This window comes from Lepidothrix coronata, unplaced genomic scaffold (assembly GCF_001604755.1).
Source record: "Lepidothrix coronata isolate B3197 unplaced genomic scaffold, Lepidothrix_coronata-1.0 Scaffold11, whole genome shotgun sequence".
Taxonomy (NCBI): domain Eukaryota; kingdom Metazoa; phylum Chordata; class Aves; order Passeriformes; family Pipridae; genus Lepidothrix; species Lepidothrix coronata.
The window spans coordinates 8,060,127-8,077,017 of NW_016690191.1; the positions used below are offsets into that span (position 1 = coordinate 8,060,127).

At 40.1% G+C, this 16,891-nt stretch overlaps 2 protein-coding genes across 6 annotated transcripts in view; both read right to left on the reverse strand.

Annotated features, from left to right (window-relative positions):
- Positions 1-662: 662 nt before the first annotated feature.
- Positions 663-9,412, reverse strand: DUT (deoxyuridine triphosphatase). 2 transcript variants are annotated; one of them, XM_017805264.1, is made up of 7 exons: positions 9,383-9,412; positions 8,683-8,845; positions 7,164-7,255; positions 6,053-6,097; positions 4,518-4,592; positions 3,631-3,701; positions 663-3,198 (listed from the first exon to the last, which is right to left on the reverse strand). In XM_017805264.1, the coding sequence occupies exons 2-7, from the start codon at positions 8,841-8,843 to the stop codon at positions 3,142-3,144; spliced, it is 501 nt and encodes a 166-aa protein (XP_017660753.1). In that variant the 5' UTR covers positions 8,844-8,845; positions 9,383-9,412; the 3' UTR covers positions 663-3,141. The 2 variants fall into 2 exon arrangements, with proteins under 2 accessions (XP_017660753.1, XP_017660752.1); XM_017805263.1 differs by lacking the exon at positions 9,383-9,412 and adding an exon at positions 9,216-9,288.
- Positions 9,413-14,405: 4,993 nt separating this feature from the next.
- Positions 14,406-16,891, reverse strand: part of SLC12A1 (solute carrier family 12 member 1) — a 47,031-nt gene continuing 44,545 nt past the window's right edge. For all 4 annotated transcript variants that reach the window (XM_017805019.1, XM_017805018.1, XM_017805017.1 and 1 more), the window contains 2 exons: positions 16,478-16,545; positions 14,406-15,501 (listed from right to left, as the gene is read on the reverse strand). In XM_017805019.1, the coding sequence (XP_017660508.1) occupies positions 15,366-15,501; positions 16,478-16,545 (204 nt within the window). In that variant the 3' untranslated portion in view covers positions 14,406-15,365. The remainder of the gene's footprint in view (positions 15,502-16,477; positions 16,546-16,891) is intronic.

Consider the following 16,891-nt stretch of genomic DNA (forward strand, 5'->3'; position numbering starts at 1 on the left):
AGAGGATGTCCCACAAGATCGTTCCCCAAGCTTTAAGTAATTCCTCTTGGAGGCAAGAATAGTTGACAGTCTAAACTTAAATAGCTTTGTCTGACTCTGTTCAGTGATAATGGAGAACATCCCAACATAACTTTTATTTAATGTAATTTTCATTTAGGGTTTTTTTTGCCAATAGCTTTAATAGCTTTACATCTCTTCTGTTTCTTACCTACAGTGAGCCCTGGGGATGACACCTCAGTGGCAGGTTTTGGAGACATGAATCTGTGTACACAGAAGTAAGCCCTGTGCCTTCCAGTGTCCAGTTTCTCCTGAGGTTCCTTGCTAAGGCTGAAGCATGTTCACTCAATGATGCACTAAGGCATTTTTTCACTGAATTACAAAACTAATTAACAACTAGGTAATGTAGGTAGGATAGGTCTCAGATAAACTAATGAACAAGATTGTGTTTCCCAGTCCTCCCTCTCTTTTGCTAATATAAAAATTTTTAAACATTTCGATTTTTGTTTAAAAGAGGAATAAATGTGCTAAAAATTACCATTATAAAGAGGCATGTGTAAACCTTGCTGAGGAGTGAGTCTATCTTCTTCCCCTTGCTCATGTGAGAGGGTGAGTTTTATAAGCAAGAGCAAGGGTAAGTTAAAAACTACCTTCTGTGCCTCCTGTGTATGTTTGCCAGATACCAAGATAATACAGGAAAAAGGGAACATTAAAATAAATAATTTGGAGGATATTGCTTTTCGTATTAATGAAATTGTGGGACATTAAATAAAAAAAGGGTGAAGAGATGTAGAGCTTGGTTTGAACCAGAACGTAGCAAATGCTGTTGTAAGAATTCTCTCCTCACTACCAGGACAAAGTTTCTACAGGTGTCAGTGAAGGCCTTGGTCTGCAGTAGCAGTAGCAACTTAAGAACTTTTACTGCATTGGTAACTCCTGTTGCCTGGTGAGATTTGTGTTCTATAGAACACAAAACCCCCAACACTCAAACAGGAGTTATCAGATTTGTTACCCCAGTGCAATGGTTTGGTGCACAGGGAGGAGTCAGTATAGAGGGGAGCTTAAAACCATTTCTCATTTGAGAGACACTTTCCAAGGTCCTACTGGGGGCCCTGCAGGAATCTAAAACTCATTATATGCTTCTCTAGATAAGTATTGAGAAACAGTGGAAAGGAACTCCACTGTACCAGTTTTCAAAATAAGTGAGCCTTTTTTGGTAATAACACTTAGATATTGGTTTTTATGTTGACAACTTACACCAGCCATGGATATATTTCTTTGTCATGTTTCTGAGCTACTATCTCAGGAGCTGCTTTTTCTAGCAATCTTATCTCAGATTCTGGAGTATTAGTATTATTTTCAAAAATGGAAACTAGATTGGTTTCCGACACAACAAATAATGAGTATCAACAGAACTTCAACTTCTTCCTCACAGGTTGCTGTTCCAAGCAAGATCTTGTAGAATCTTCTAAAAAGGACTTGCCTCAGTGTATCCCCCGCCGGGTTTTTGCTTTGGGAGCTGGGAATAAAAAAGAGCAGCAAAACTTGCTCTTTGACTTACAGTGTGACAGGAGGAAACAGCTTTACATAAAGGATCATAGTTATTTTAAGACCTACAAATAGCCTTTGGTAATTGAAGTTCCTTTTTGGCAGGTTACAGAATGCAAGAAACTTAGTGTCAAGCTCGGCTTTTCCAATTCATTTGAAGGTGCACTGGTGTGATGTGCTCCTTGCTTTGGCCTGGTGAGCCTGCTCAGGAAGGTCTGGGTATACAAAGGCAAGGACAGTGTTGTGATGAGGGGTAGGGAACAACAGCAACAAAGACAATAAGCTTATCATGCACATGGGAGGGAAAGACTTTACCCCAGACAAAGATGGATGTACTTACTGTTTCAGCACTGCCAAGTCAATGTAATAACTATCCCATGGCCAAAGGAATATGAATGCTCTCATACTACACTTTATTTTGCAGCTCACTGTGGGGGAGGGTGGGATAAAATATACAAAATGTAAAATATTTTGGGCTTATTTCACTGAAAATAGTTAGTTCTAGACAAGGACAGTACTAATACCAGTAGGATTATTCTAATCTGAGACTACCAAGAGGAATGAACATCTTAAATCTACAAAAGGCCCATCTCTCCACTGCTGAAGCACTACTTAAAGCACAGTATTTCGTACCTGTGACCTTTCAGCCAAGAAAATCTAAAAAGAACACTGACAGCTGCAGGAAAAAAATGTTTGAGAGCCTTACAGCCTTTTTCTAATTCTTATGTAAACTGGAAAAAGTCATTATTTTTTCCTTTTTTGTTTCTGCTCTCCTGTGCATGTTCTTTCACCTAAAAGGTTTTGAGGCATTTCAGAGATTCCCACACTTATGGAATCAGGTTCAGGACAGGTTCCAAAGAGTCCTCTGTTAAATGGACAAAATCGAACTGAAAAGAACAATTTGTGCACTGCTTCAATAATTCATACAGTAACATATTAATAGATTTGTCAACAAATATTTCAACAGCATATTTCATAGCACTTACTATACAGAAGTTATTTCCAGACGAGTTGTTATTTAGCTCAAACGTTGTATTGTTTGCTCTTAATATAAGAGAGTGGAAAAATGGGCTGCTTGAAGATCAGCTAAGGATCAAAATCAGAATTTTAGCTTTGAACAGAAACACAAGTATTTGGACAGGTTGTAGAAGATGCAATATTAATATCTTTGCCTTTTTCAGGGGTCAGAGTGGGAAGTCGTATCGAAATGTATGAAATGGGCTCTCAGTATGAAAACCTGAACCACGTGGAGGATGGATTTCAGAAGATTAACGCAAACTGGCAAAATTGGTCCTTTTAGTTTAGGTGAGTAAAATCAAATTGTGAAGTTATTTTTTAATTTATTAGAGTATAATCAACACATAAAACAACACATTCTTATTGTTGAGGACCAAACATCAACTGGTCAGCCAAGCCAGTCGTGCACATTTCCCCATTATGCAAATTCACTGCCTGTAAAAATAGACAGGAGGATACAGAGAAGCTGGAATAAAACTGGAAGTGTTCTTATGCAGTCCTAAAATCCCACTTCTAATTCAAATGAAAATTTAGAAACAGTGTAACAAAAAAAAAATATAAAGCATATTCAAGTAATTTTCAGTTCTTCCCAGTAGAACCAAAGCCACCTTCACCACGTTCTGTATCATCCAGAGCCTGAAAGACATCAGTTAGGATAAGCTGGTTTAGTGCCTTTACCTGCTTTTTGTTTCTATACAATAGATATTCTCTACCATGGAGAAAGGTACATTTACATTTAACAAGAGCTATAACTAAGAAACCAAAACATTTTTATGAGACACTTTGGAATACTTTTTGCACAAGTTTAAACAAATGCCACATTGTGAGACAACCATTTCTAGTACAGACTGAAGTATTTCTCAAGTACCTGTTAACTCTGAAAACTACACACCAAAAAAAAAATCCACCTGGGGGTGAGCAAAGAACCAAAACTGCTGCTATGCAGTTTTAACACTGAAAGTAATTTTAGCAAAGTATTTATCTATATCATAAATTTCATCTTATATACAAATATCTTAAACTATTAATCATGGAAAATACAAGAAATATTTTCTTTTGGCAACTTACTTCAACTTCTTCTAGCTCAGGATAATAAATGCGTTCACAGATGAGCTGGGCAATTCTATCCCCTTTTTTAACTGCAATGAAGTTAAAATATTATTAGTTCCTTCAAAAACAGTGAATCATCAATCCAGAGTTTAGACAATCTCCTTTCAAGAGTATCAGAACATAATAAAAGCGAAAGCACTTATTTGAAACTTAGTTAAGCAGATGTTGACAGCCCCAGAAAAGTACAGGTAAAGATAAACTTGTGCTTAGCCCTTTTAAGGTGAAGTATCAGCAGCTGGATCAGCTCAAGACACTTCCATTCATTCCTGCTGCCATCCTCTGGCATCTTAAGTGTCATTTAAGCATAAGTAGTGCAGAGATGGAGAGACAGCTGTATGTATAATGTGGTTCCTTTTGTGAACTAGGCCCAGGAATCTGGGGGGAAAAATCTGAATTGATAAAAGGAAAACAGGATTTCTCACTAGTACCCAAGCTGGTTCATTGAACTTCCCTAAGAAGCCTGTGCTGTGAAGATGCAGAAGAGGCTGCACTGGCAATATTTTAACTGGGCACTGAGGCTTAAAACTGATGAAGCTTAATACAATCTGCACTTCAGTACAGATTGTGACTCTAAAGCTTAGCTAAGTAGGGGTTTTTTTGGTTTGGTTTTGTGGTGGTGGGATGTTTCTGGGGATAGGTTTTTTTGCATGCTGCTTAATTTGCTATGAGTGGAATCTGTTTGCATTCCCTTGACATGACATTATTAAGTATCCATGTTTTTGTTAATTGAAAAAAGAAAAATGTTCTTAGCTCATTCTAACTCTGCAGAAACTTTTAAAGAAAAAGTTAGTTTCTCATTCCCAGTCAGATGGCTGAAAACAGGGTGTGCCAAGCTCAGCAATTACCTTCAAAAGTCTCCTTGCCAAAGTTGAAGAGTACTACACCAACATTTCCCCTGTAATCCTCATCAATAACCCCAGCTGTCAGGAGAAAGAATTTAGAGGGATATCCAGTTAATAAATGTCAGTATATTAGATTGCTAGATTAGATAATGTTTAGGTTTATAAATCATCACAGCATCTCATACTGACATCCTTTATACTACTCATGCACAATCAAACAATATATATGCAAATACCAAGACTCTAAAAATGCTAATCAGTCTTGCAAAAAGAACTGAAAAACACCATCACACGTCAGGAAGTGTTTTACCACTGTACTACTAATTTTAGTTGTAATGTCCCATCTGAAATCAAGACAGCTGGACCAACTTCATGCTCCATTTGTTCTGCTAACTTCAGCTCTTTGAGTGTCGAGCAGAAATCTGTTGTTAACTTTAACATTTCCTCTGAGAGCTATGGATTTGCACAGATCCAAATCTCGTACCTCTGGCAGGGTAACAGAACTGGAGCTCTAAGAAACTGATTGTCATTCTGCTATATTTAAGTATCAAGACTGAAAACTGGCTTGCTCTTATATTTTGTATAACTGTATTAACTAAATAGTTCAGAAGATTATCTACCAATGCACATTAATATAATTATATTCTGCTTCTTTGGAGTTTTTCTCTCTGATACAACATTTCCAGTAGAAAATCTGGAGTTTGGGCCTCCCTGTGGACCCGAGTATGTATTTTGAAATCTACTTATATAAAAAATTCAAATATTAAATTACATGCCATTCCAAGACAATTCCAGATTTATAGAAAGTACAACCCTTAGAGATTATAAACACCGGAGGAAATTGTATTATTGAAGCTTTAATGTTGAACCACAAGATGCACACCTAAGAATAGCAAACTGGTTTTTTAATTAGTTTCTTCAGCTGTGTGAAAAAACTGAAGCACATATGATCCATAGTTACTGTACAGTCTCTGCACTAGTTCCCAAGTTAACTTGCTGGTATTTAACTGATACACAATTGCTTAAAGGGATCCCAATTACAGAGCACTGTCAAAAGTAACAGTGAACAAAACATAGGGGGTGCTGTGCATGCACGTTTTCCAGAAGCAAAAACATTATTCCAGTGCTTTCTATCATCCCTTTCCAATATCATTGCCCTACATTCTCTGTGTAAAAGACTATTTGTATGTTACTTACTTAATTCACTCAGATCTCACACTAGACTGAAAAGATGTTTAGTCAAAATGGAGAAAGCAGAATATAAAAAGTCATCTTTAACACCTTAAAGCAAAAAATAACTTCCATGGCAGGCACTGCCTACAAAACCATGATACGGTTACTGTTTTAAAAAATCAGTAATAACTTTATAATTCAGCAGGTTTAAAAATAATTATGATGCACTGGCTCTCTGAGGTGTTACCCAGTCATCTCCTTTTGCCAGACCACCCATTATTTATTTACACACATTACAATGGGAAATTAAGGAACTTCTGTGATCCGTATTTACAAAGTCTTAATAAAAATAACAAAAGTCTTACCACCAACATCTATGAAGTGCTTTGCAGCTAAACCAGAACGTGGTGCTAGAAAAGAAGAATTTTTTTGTAAGTGTAATAATTTATATCTTTTAAAAGACAATATTTATAGGTTATATAGTCTGTTTGCATAGTTGTGGCAACAAGAACTGCTTCCACAGTCTAAAACAAACATGATTTTACAGGAATTATTGTTAGTTTATATATATATATATATATTAAACAAAATAAAAGCTGCTACTGGCTACAATAAAATTGCAGTTTTTAAGTGATAAAGCATATCTTTGTTTAGACCAACAATTGCAGAGTAGGTTTCTCCAAGGAAGGCAACAGGAACAGACAAAGATTGTCCAATCTTGGTTTATTTTTGGTGACTACCACTGGTTTGGCATAATCTCAAAAGACTATGAGGCCAATCCATTTAAGTTATGATGGAAAACAATATTTGGCAAGCAATTTACTAAGCAGTATTTTAAACAGATAAATTATGTGCAGGGGTTTGGGGTTTTACTTCCTTTAGACTACTTTGATGACACTCTTCAAAATTTTCTTTGGGATAAGAGAAATGCACACATATATTCCTTTTAAATAAAAGGACATGGCAAACTGATCATGCTCTTCCACTGGAGTGGCTATTGCTTTTTTACTTTATGAATTCATAGATAATTCATAAAAAGAATGCACAAAATAAACAGAATATCTCGTAAAGTTCTCCCAAGTATTCTGTCACAAAAAATAGTCAAATTCTACTTCACTGGTATTCTTACTTTGGGGTTAGTTTTTAAACATCCTGGGATGTATTTGTTGTATGTTCATTATGTATTGGTCTTTGTGGTTTCAGAATCTGAATTTGAATTTTGAATGAAACAAAGAAATAATGAGCTATTGCAGAGCCTCTGAAGTTGTATGTAGATTATGACCATTTTTGCTAATCATCTTTTTGTCACTTGACACCAAACTTCGAATGTATTTGACAAGAAATGTCTGCTACAAGGCTTAATAAATCACACAGCCACGCGGCATCTTTTTTGTGTAGACCAATTCTGAAAGCTGAAGATGGTGTCAAACCTGTTCTAGAATGACTCTGCAGCCTTTTTATAGCTTCTTTACTTACCTACTCGGCCATAGCACCCGGAAGGAAGTGCTATTTGAATGTCTGTTTTCACTACTGCCTTTTCCATGGGTGGTATCACACAGTCATAGGCGCTACAGAAAAGAAAGAAACACTGGTTTATAGAGAATATTTTTTAAATTTTCTTCTCTGTAACTTAAGGTAAAAAATTACCAGAACTATTCTGGTTGGGAATTTATAAAATGGAACTTACAGAAAAATATTTACAGATTTGCAAAATCCAACGCAGATCCTAAGATACAAGATGTTCTAATTTTGATAGTGCTAGTTTAAGATTTCGGAAGTGTCATTTGAACAGCACAGTCTTACAACGGGCAATTTTAAATGTTTTTTAACTGGTAAGACAGACACAAAGTACAAGTTTAACTTTAAAGTAACCATTGGGTGAACATGGTTGTGCATTTTTTTGTGCAAAAGCAAACTTAAGGGATAACACACTCTCTGATTAAGCTTTCTACTGCAGATGAACTAACTGTAATTAAAATTAATTATTTATTAAGTTAAATTCTAGGCAACAATGTTCCTGAGCAAACTGACAGTTAACGAGTCACAAGATTCTCCTTGGAACTACAGAGATTTTAAGAACTTGCTGAAAATACCCAACTGGAGGCTTAATGAAAGGCAGTGGTGACAACACTTGTTATATCTTGACCTTGACAAGGAACTGATTTTTAAACACTGGAAGCACTGAAAGGTTTTTTAAAAAACAAGACTTTTTCCAGGTCTACAGTGCACCACGGGAGGACAAAAGGAATACAAAGAAAAAGGGTGCTGAGGCAAATCTTCAGGAAGTCAGAGAGGCGAAGGAAGAAAAACTCAGGCTGATTATTTTAAGTAATAGTAAAAAAGGTAGAAGAGGACACAGTGAAGTTCAGATGTAACTAGTGACTGTACTGGATCCCAGAAGCACTGTGTAAACAACCACAAGCTGCAATTATTCCTGAACATAGCGAAAACCTTTGAACAATGGTTATAAATTCACCCAAACCTAAGTCTGTACATTAACCCACATGGGTTTCCAGCTCAGATCATTATCAAACTGTCACAACCTCCTTTGCCACACCCAGCAAAGGAGAGGAAAGCAGAAAAGCACAAGCGCTGGCAAGGAGGGCCCACGTGCACTACCACTTCTTTTTGTTTCACTAGTGAGGCACACGGCCAATGCAGGCACCAACAGCAATTCTGGATGATGTGTCAAGACTGGCTTTTGGCCAACGACTGCATCGCCCTCTAATGAAATCAGTGATGCAGCACGGCTGGACCACAAATACCTGGGGATGAAGGGCCAAGGATGGAGGAGCAAGGGAGATAACTACCGGGGCAGTTCTGACCTGTGACCTCCTCTCCCCCAAGGCCCGCGAGCCCCCCTCAGCAAGAGGTCACGACAGCCCCTCAGCCGCAGGAGCCCCGCGTCCAGGGCTCGCCGAGTGGGGCGGCATCGCCACCCCCGGGTGCGACACCCCTGGACTGCCACCCTCGGGTGCGGCCCCCTCACCCTCACCTGTACAGATCGTAGCCCGCAGCCCGCGCGGAGCCCCTGGAGGGGGCGAAGGCGTTCTCGGACAGCTTGGTGAAGCGGAGCCGTGTGCTGTGCTCGCCGGGACCCGAGCCCTTCTGCCTCTTGCTGGGGGATGGCTGCGGCACGGCCTCGGAGGCGGGCATGGCTGGGGGACGGGGAGACGCCGTGAGGGGACTGACAGAGCCCGCCAAAACGCGGCACGGCCCACTGCGGGCGGGGACAGGGGGAAAACCGGCCCGTCCGTAGCTTTTCTGTGCGCGGCGCACCTCCGCCACACCCCCACCCCCCCTCCCTGTGATAATGGCCTCGTCCAGGTCCTGCCGCGCGCCCCGCGCTCGCGCGGAGGGTCCCGCCCGCGCGCCAGGCGGGCTCGTCTGTCAGGCCGGGCCGCGGCGGGCGCTCAGCGGGGCAGGGTGTGCTCCCCCCACCTCCCCAGGGCCGCGGGCTGTACAGCGTGTGCTCCCCGCAATCCCCGCCAGGGGCGGGCAGCCTGTGCTAACCCCCGCCCCCCTTACAGCGCCCGCGGGGCTGCAGGAGCAGCCGAAGGTGCCGGCACAACATCGCGCCGCTGCCGTGTGTGGAGCGCCGCCCGCCCGCCCGGCGCTGTCCGCCGCGGTCCGCACCCCGCGTGGGGCGCGGGCGGAGGCAGCGGCGCCCCGTTCTCCCCTCGGCCGGGCTGTACCTGCCAGCGCGGCCCCTCTGGCGGCGGCCCGGCCCGCGGCGCTGGGCGGGCGCGGCGCTGGCGGTGCCGCGGGGCGGGCGGGCGGACCCCGCGGCGCGCGCGGCGTTGCCGGGGGACGCGATTGCGGCTGCACGCGCGGGCGGGGCCGGGCTGCGCCCTCAGGGGGGCGGCGGGGCCGCTCCCCGGTACCGAACCCCCGGCGGGGACACAGCGCCTGGGCCACGGGGCGGTCGGGCCTGGAAGGGGCATCTCGAGATCATCCAGTCTAATCCTACTCTTAAAGCAGAGTCACTTAGAGCAGGTTGCACAGGATAGAGGGAGAAGGAGGCTCCTCCTTCAGGAATGGTCAGGCCACGAGAGAAGCGCTTACCTTATGAAAGGGAAACAACCCTTGTCGGTGCTGTAGAGAGGAAAACCTATCAGTGCTCGGCCCGTCCTTTTCTATTCTTGTTCTTTTGTCGTTGCAGAAGACTCGTGATTTCACGGTCTTTGATTTTCCTACTCACTGCCCTCTTTTGCTATCCCATCTATGATGTACTTTACCCTTCTATTTTTCCTACGTTTATATCTATATCTGTAGGATATATATATATTATATAGGACTAGGGAATTCCCTAAATTCCCCCATAGGTCTGTGTGCTGTGGGCTAAGACTCTTATCCACTGGATTCGTAGTTTCAAAGCTGTCCCTGACAAGTGTGGTGGAGGTATTTGTCTCTCTGCAAAATAGCTGCAGAGTGTTGGAGTTCTCTTTGCTAGTCTAAATTTTGTCAACTTTTATTCGTGGTTTTTTTAAAAAAAATTGAGATCTAAGTGTATGTGATTGTCTCCTTGCTATGTTACATTTTTTAAGTGCAGCCAGATGGCAGTGAAACCTTTGCTATGCAGTTCAGTTACAAAAAATTATTTTGAAGCATGTCCCAGTTTGTGCTTCCGTTTATTTCTGTTCAGTGTTTTCAGTCTAAATAATATGAGGTGTTTGAATGAGAATGCATATGTATCACAGATCTGTGTGAAAACACTACTTAAAATATGGCTTCTGATGTAAGCCATCCACAAATTGAAGTTTATAAGAATTGTATCAAGTGAATATCTAATTATGAATTTTTTTTTTTATATAAGCAGAACTTTATAGAAGTTACAACTGCATCCTGCATTATAGTGCAGAAAAATTTTATGAATGGCCAGGCTTGATGAGGCAGACTGGGTTCTAAACTGTGCTTAAGGTAGCTTGGAAGTCCTTGAATAATAGATAGGAGGACTCATCCAAAAATATTATTAAGGAGAAAGGTCTCAGCTGAGTGACACTTTTTCACCCCACGTCTTTACAAGAAAAAAAACACAAAACAAAACAAAAAAACTGCTTGGAGTCTGGGCAAGTTTGCCTTGGTCCTGGGAGCGTGTTGCTTGCTCTGTAGATGGTCAGTTGGCCAACCTTCCTGCATTCTTGGTTGCTGATTAGTCCTGCTCTGCGTTGGGCATTTCTTCCTGACTTTGGAAGATAAAGCTGAAATAAACTGGAATTATTTACCTTTTTATCTCGATTGACAGCAGGAGTGGAGGCTGCTTTGTTGTCCACAGAAAGAAACACAGAGCTTCTTTCAGAGCTAATAAAAAAAATTCTCTCCGATGAAGTTTTGGTGTTAAAATGAGCATTTTTATTAGGAGAAAACTATTGCTTTAAGTGAGGTGTTTCCCAGCCCACTCTCACTTAGAACAGCTGTCTCTCTCACAGTGATTAAGGTTTGTCATTTTAAAGGCTGTTATGATGAGTGTGTTTACAATGAAGCTCTATTTTTGATTGCGTGTTTTGCTGTACAGTGTGGGGGCTGTGGAATTTTGCCATTGCTTTTTACTGCATTCCAGACAACCTTAGCGTTTTATTGTGTTTGAAACTGAATTTCCTCTGATGAAATTCCAGCAGCGGCATGACTGTGGGCTGTTGCCCTTGTTATTTGTGGAGAATGTGAACTACAGCTCCCTGTATCTGTTTGTTGTTTCCATTTTGCTTTGCAGAGTCAAGGCCGGTGTGAGATGTTCCCTCAGCAGCGCTGGCCACACAGTCGTGATGGGTCACACAGCTGCCAGGGGGCTGGGTCAGCCAGGCACCAGCATCAACACGTGTCTAAAACGGTGGCCTGATGTCTGCTGAGGCACACTGTGACAAAACCTTGACTTCCTCATCTATAACTCATTTAGCAAAGAGCTGCAGCACTTCAAGGGTTCACTGACCTTCTGCCAAAAGTTGCAAAGAGGTAGCAAGGGAGAGAGAGCAAGAGGTAGCAAGAGTGTGGAGTGATCCACACTCACTTCACTGTAGTCCAGTGGCAGACAAACAACCAGAAGCAGAAGCCTGAGGGAGATCCCTGAACTTCAAGTTGAAAAGGCTGAGGGTCACTCAAATTCTGTTTTCCCAGCTTTGCTGATAAGTCAGGGACCTCTACCTGAGGGGAGGTGACAAACAGGTGAGGGGAGTTAAATCAGTCAGTTACAGCTAAAACTCTGCAGCTGTTTGCCCTCGTCTACAACTTCAGTGCTAATTCACATTACCTGTTGCCATATCTCTTGCTTGTAAACTGCTCATCAGTTGCTGAGACTGCTTTTGCCGTGAGGATCTTGAAATACCACATGGAATCATAGAAGAAGAGGGAAAAGATGATGAATGTCCAGGTTTTCTGAGAATTAAGGGCAGCCTGTTATATTTTGTTTATCCAGGAAGGCTTTTGATAGGACTCTTCAAAGATATAATGAAAATTGCAGAGGTTTAAGGCTGGTGAAAATTACTGTGCATGTGGCTGGAGCTTTGTACCTTGTGATTATGATGATTAAGTGGGAACTCCTTTGTGTGTGAAGTGTGATAGCAGCATGTTCTTTGCAGTGTGACTTGCATAGCTGCAGTTTATCTTCACAGTGGAGTGCCTTTTTGGTTAGAAAACTTTTCTGCTTGCACTGTTGAGTAGCTGATTTAAAATTAAATAAACACCCCCACAAAAGTAATCTCTGTTGGGGACTGAAAAATCTAGTGAAAGGCACATTGGAAGAATGATGTTCTGGACAGCATAATCTGGACTATGCTCTAGGAGTTACGTGATCAAGCTGAACAGTTTACCAGTGGTTGTAAAAATGTTTAAGGAAAGCATAGTTTCTGAACTGTGATGAAATGCCTTCTGTGATACCTGTCAGAGCTGCACTGACGTTAGGAGGGAAAGGTAAGATTCACTGATGAGAGAGACAATAGTGGATCACTTTAACAGGCCCCTAACTGTGCAGGATGCCTGGACTTTTGAAGAAAATTAAAAATATTCTTTATTCTTGCTTCATAGCAACAGTATTTTCACACTTTAATGTCCCTGGTCACCTTATCTATGCTTACTTTTGTTGTGGCTGATCAAATCAACCCTAAATTATATAAACCTACAGAGCTGGTAGTGTGATATAAGCTCAAAATGTACTAGACAGCATTAGAGTTGTATGTTTTCTAGAGATGTCAAATGTGTAATTAGAATTTAGTTACTAACATGATGATTAAAATTCAGCACTTGTTTTATGCGTAATTTATATAGAAGTGTTGGTTACAGAGTGAGAAATGAGGTAGGTGGACTAACAAAATTTTGCAATCAAAGTTGCAATTTAAGATAGTCCGTAATTAGTGTGCTCTCCAAATTGGTCATGCACACACTTCAGGAATCATAGTGAGGAACAAGAAATGCTGCTGTGTTTAAATTACTTGTGAATTTGTGGAAATAATACTTTCAGGTAGTTAAGAACTGTTACATTCACAGTTTGTGCTACTCATTATAAATCCCATAACACTGTTGTGTGGATACATCTTGTAATTAATCACTGTAGTTCAAGCAAGGAATTTTAGAGGAATGTTTATGTTAGTACTTAGTTTTTGATGACTGTTCACTTAGAAAAGTACCTCTTAGGATTTATTGTTGCAATCCCCACATCACTGTGTTTGTGAGAGAAAAGTATGAATAGTATTGAAAGTGCCATTGCTGGTTTATTTTGTGCTCGTTCTCTTTTTGGATCTGCTTAGGTCCCCCAAAACAGTTTAAGTCAATGTTCCCTGTAGATTGAGAACGACAGTACTTGGGAATACTTAGGAAACAATCTCCTCTCATGTACATAATTAAATGGCTTAATAGAGGTGTGTAATTCCTCCAGGTCCTTTCATAGACTGTGGTAAGAAACACACAAAAGGCCTAAGTGGAGCCTCCCTAAAAGTTCTTTTCTTTGCATTGCCTGGGTGCCACATGCAGATTAGACCTGTGTGGTGTCTGCAGTGAGATGAAAAGGATGGTGGCCATTGCAATTCTACAAAGCTGGAAGGACCTGAGAGCATGTGACAAGCTGCAGTATCACTGCCAACGTCACTGTGAGGGATGAGAATAATCTCCTTTTTTGCAGGTGCAGAATGAGAGCTTTGGTTTGCTCAGAGCTGTGCAGGAAGTCTGGTGTATGGAGGAAACTCATATATCTGTGTAATGCACTTAAACTGCAAAATGATCCTTCAGCTTGGTTGTAAATGTGTAAGAAGGAGCGAAGGAAGAACATTATGAGAAAATATCAGTATTTCATATCCTGCCTTTAATAGATGGAGAAAATAAAGCATGGATTACTGGGCTACATTACCATGTTCTGCTGAATTGCTGCTGTTGAACTCAGAAAAATATGAATATCAAATATTTGTCATTTTTGGAGATGCAGTGCTAGATCTTCCCCCAAGTTAAATTCTAATAATTCAAGCAAGATGGAAGCTGAGGCTGCTTTAAAATATACATTTAGTGAAATTCAGGGTTCCCTGGCTTTCATGAGGTTTAGATGTCAGTTAATCTCTGTCAAGGATTTGCAGAACTACAGAAAATAAATTAACCATGTTCCTTGGTGGTCTTTAATTTAATTAATGCTTACATAGAGAATATAGGTTTCCCCATTAAAAAGAGAATCTGCTTTTCTTGGCAGCTGAAATTATAAAGTACCATAATGTTGCAGAATAGAAAATAGAAAAATTACACAACTTAATGGATTTCCTTTATTTTAAGTTAGTGTATAATGAATATTATTTAGAAAGTCAAAAATGAGATAAATCTTTTATATCAATCAAAAAATAAGGCATTCAACTCAGTTAATGGGTTTTTGTTATTTTCTAATCACATAAATCACTGTACATGTTATCCCAAAGTATAATGTCAGATTGTATTAACCCTAACATTCCTAGAATATTTATGATTTTACTAATTTCTTTGTGAAATTTGATTATTGCAATCATACATTGTATTCCATGTCAGAGCCTGAAAATTCAACATCAAGTCTTGTCACGTAGAGTCCATATTTTTATAAAGGTGAGTTTTTTGTTTGTCAGTTAATTAGAAGTGTTACAGTTAATATAAATTAGCAGAACAATTTAAGTAAAAGCATCTGCTGTAGAAATAGGTCTTAATTTGGCAATATTACAATCAAACAGCATTGCAAGTATTCTACTTGCATTCTGTTAGTTTATGGCTTTGCCCTGATGGATGCCATACAGGTTTTATTCTCTCTCACAAGTTGGTGCATTTCATTTTAATCCTATTTTGTGCCTATTAGCAACTGTGATAGTGCAATTCGAAAGAAGTATTTATTTATAGATTTAATGCATTTTGTATTGTAGAAGTTAATTTTGGCTTTCTAGGATTAATATCAAATAATTTTCAATACTCTATAAAATCAGAGGAATTTCTTCTTTGTGTATTCAAATATTTGCCAACTCATATAATATATAGGTAGATTTTCCTTCTTTTGCCTGTACTGGAGTGTAAAACCAGCAGGGACCATTTACATTTTTTGTCTAATTCTTTGCTCTGTTGCTTTGGATTTTTGAAAACTTTTCTGTCAATTATTTACCTTTTAGATTTGTATTAGGTAAATGTGTCTTTAATGCATCACTGCCGTTAGAAATGTGGATGTTGAAATCAAGCAAGGCATATTCTGATGTTTTCCTAAGAATAGAAAGTCAGTACATTTTTGTGGTTGCCTCTGACCAGTAGGACTGGAGGAAGGTTCTTGGAGAGAATTTCTAGCCAAGCCAAATACAGGTAATCAGACACTGCTCCTTTTCTTGCCACAGGGAGGCTCCTGTTTAGGCAGAGGGAAAAATAAAGTTATCATTATGAAGGCAGGGGTAGCTCAGGTAAAATGCTTCTCACTCAATATGAAGTAGAAAACTTAACTGTTCATTTACAACTCTGATATAATAAGACCACATGATTGTTTTAATATCATCAAGCACAAAACTACCATCAGGCCTTAATTTGCAAACTCTTGCTCACCTGGTTGTACTGGACACGAACTGTTTGTGATTGTAACCTTAAACTGGTAAAGAATATTTTCATAAAGCCCACACGTAATATCATTTTTTTTTAAAGGATAAAAAATACAGTGCATGAACAGTTCTGCAGTCCATCAGCCTATTTTCTGATCTGTAATTACTGTGAGATGGGAGTTTTAAAGTGTGGGTCAGTTTATGGTAACGTGATCACCCTCTTTTTGGAGACTGAATTAATAGAGCTGAAGAGGTTTATCTGCACATCACAAATGCAAGCTAATTTATAAAAAATGTGGCTCTAACTAAAAATTCATTCTGGAAATGGCTTGCTTTTTTGGTAATTTTATTGGTGGCCTCTTTTCCTTTATATAATTGCATCATCCTAACTCAAGTTTCAAGTAGATCTTGGCTAACAACCCTATTTTTTACATGCAAACCAAAAGAATCCTTTTTCTAACTTTGAGTTTGTAATAGTTGGGAGAAAAGAAAGGAAAAATGTGTATTTTCTGCAGGCAAGCAAGCAGATGTAACACTCAACATGCAGATTGGATGTGAAGATTACATTTTTGACAGGTTTTTCATGAGTAGGGATTTCTTTTAAGTGACCAGGAAAGATTCCTATTCAGTGTAGTCCCAGAGAATTATCAGTCCAGCTGCAAGTCCTTCAGAAGGTACTCGAAAGATTGGTTTTGTGCTCAATGAAATAACTCAAGGGTTTCTGTTGCTCCAGTCCAGAATCCCTTTACACACTCTTCTCAAAGTTAGAACCAAAATCTTGGCACTCACAGGACAATGATGTTGGCTGCTCTGGAATGCTCTTGTAAGAGTTCATTCAGACGGACCTGGCGGTAACTCTGATTGAAACAGGGGAGAAGAAAAAGATCGGTTAAGTCAATGATCCTCAGTTCTGGTGCCTCGTGGACTTCTACACTGCCCCTTGCAGTAAGATTTTCTGCTGTTGCTTTGGCAGTATTGGACCTGTGGTATGCTCTGTGGTCCAGACTCAGAGAGATGGCGAAACATGAGGCCAAGCCATGCTTCTTGATTAGTGTAGTTATGTTGGGGCCAGAGTTGTTCACCCTTGTGTAAGGTTTCCTGGGGATAGGGGTTATTTTTGTACTGACACAGTGCATAAATGATTGTTACTTTGATATTGAGCCTTTATCAGGCCAGGCTCAGGCCCTCAAAGTTTTTATAACT

Excerpts from the sequence above, each read along its gene's own strand:
- DUT (XM_017805263.1), bottom strand. The coding sequence starts at position 9,261 with ATGTTGTGCCGGCACCTTCGGCTGCTCCTGCAGCCCCGCGGGCGCT. Across the intron at positions 8,846-9,215 it reads CCTGCAGCCCCGCGGGCGCT|CCATGCCCGCCTCCGAGGCC; the intron begins GTAAGGGGGGCG and ends CCCGTCCCCCAG. Across the intron at positions 4,593-6,052 it reads GCACTTCATAGATGTTGGTG|CTGGGGTTATTGATGAGGAT; the intron begins GTAAGACTTTTG and ends TTCTCCTGACAG.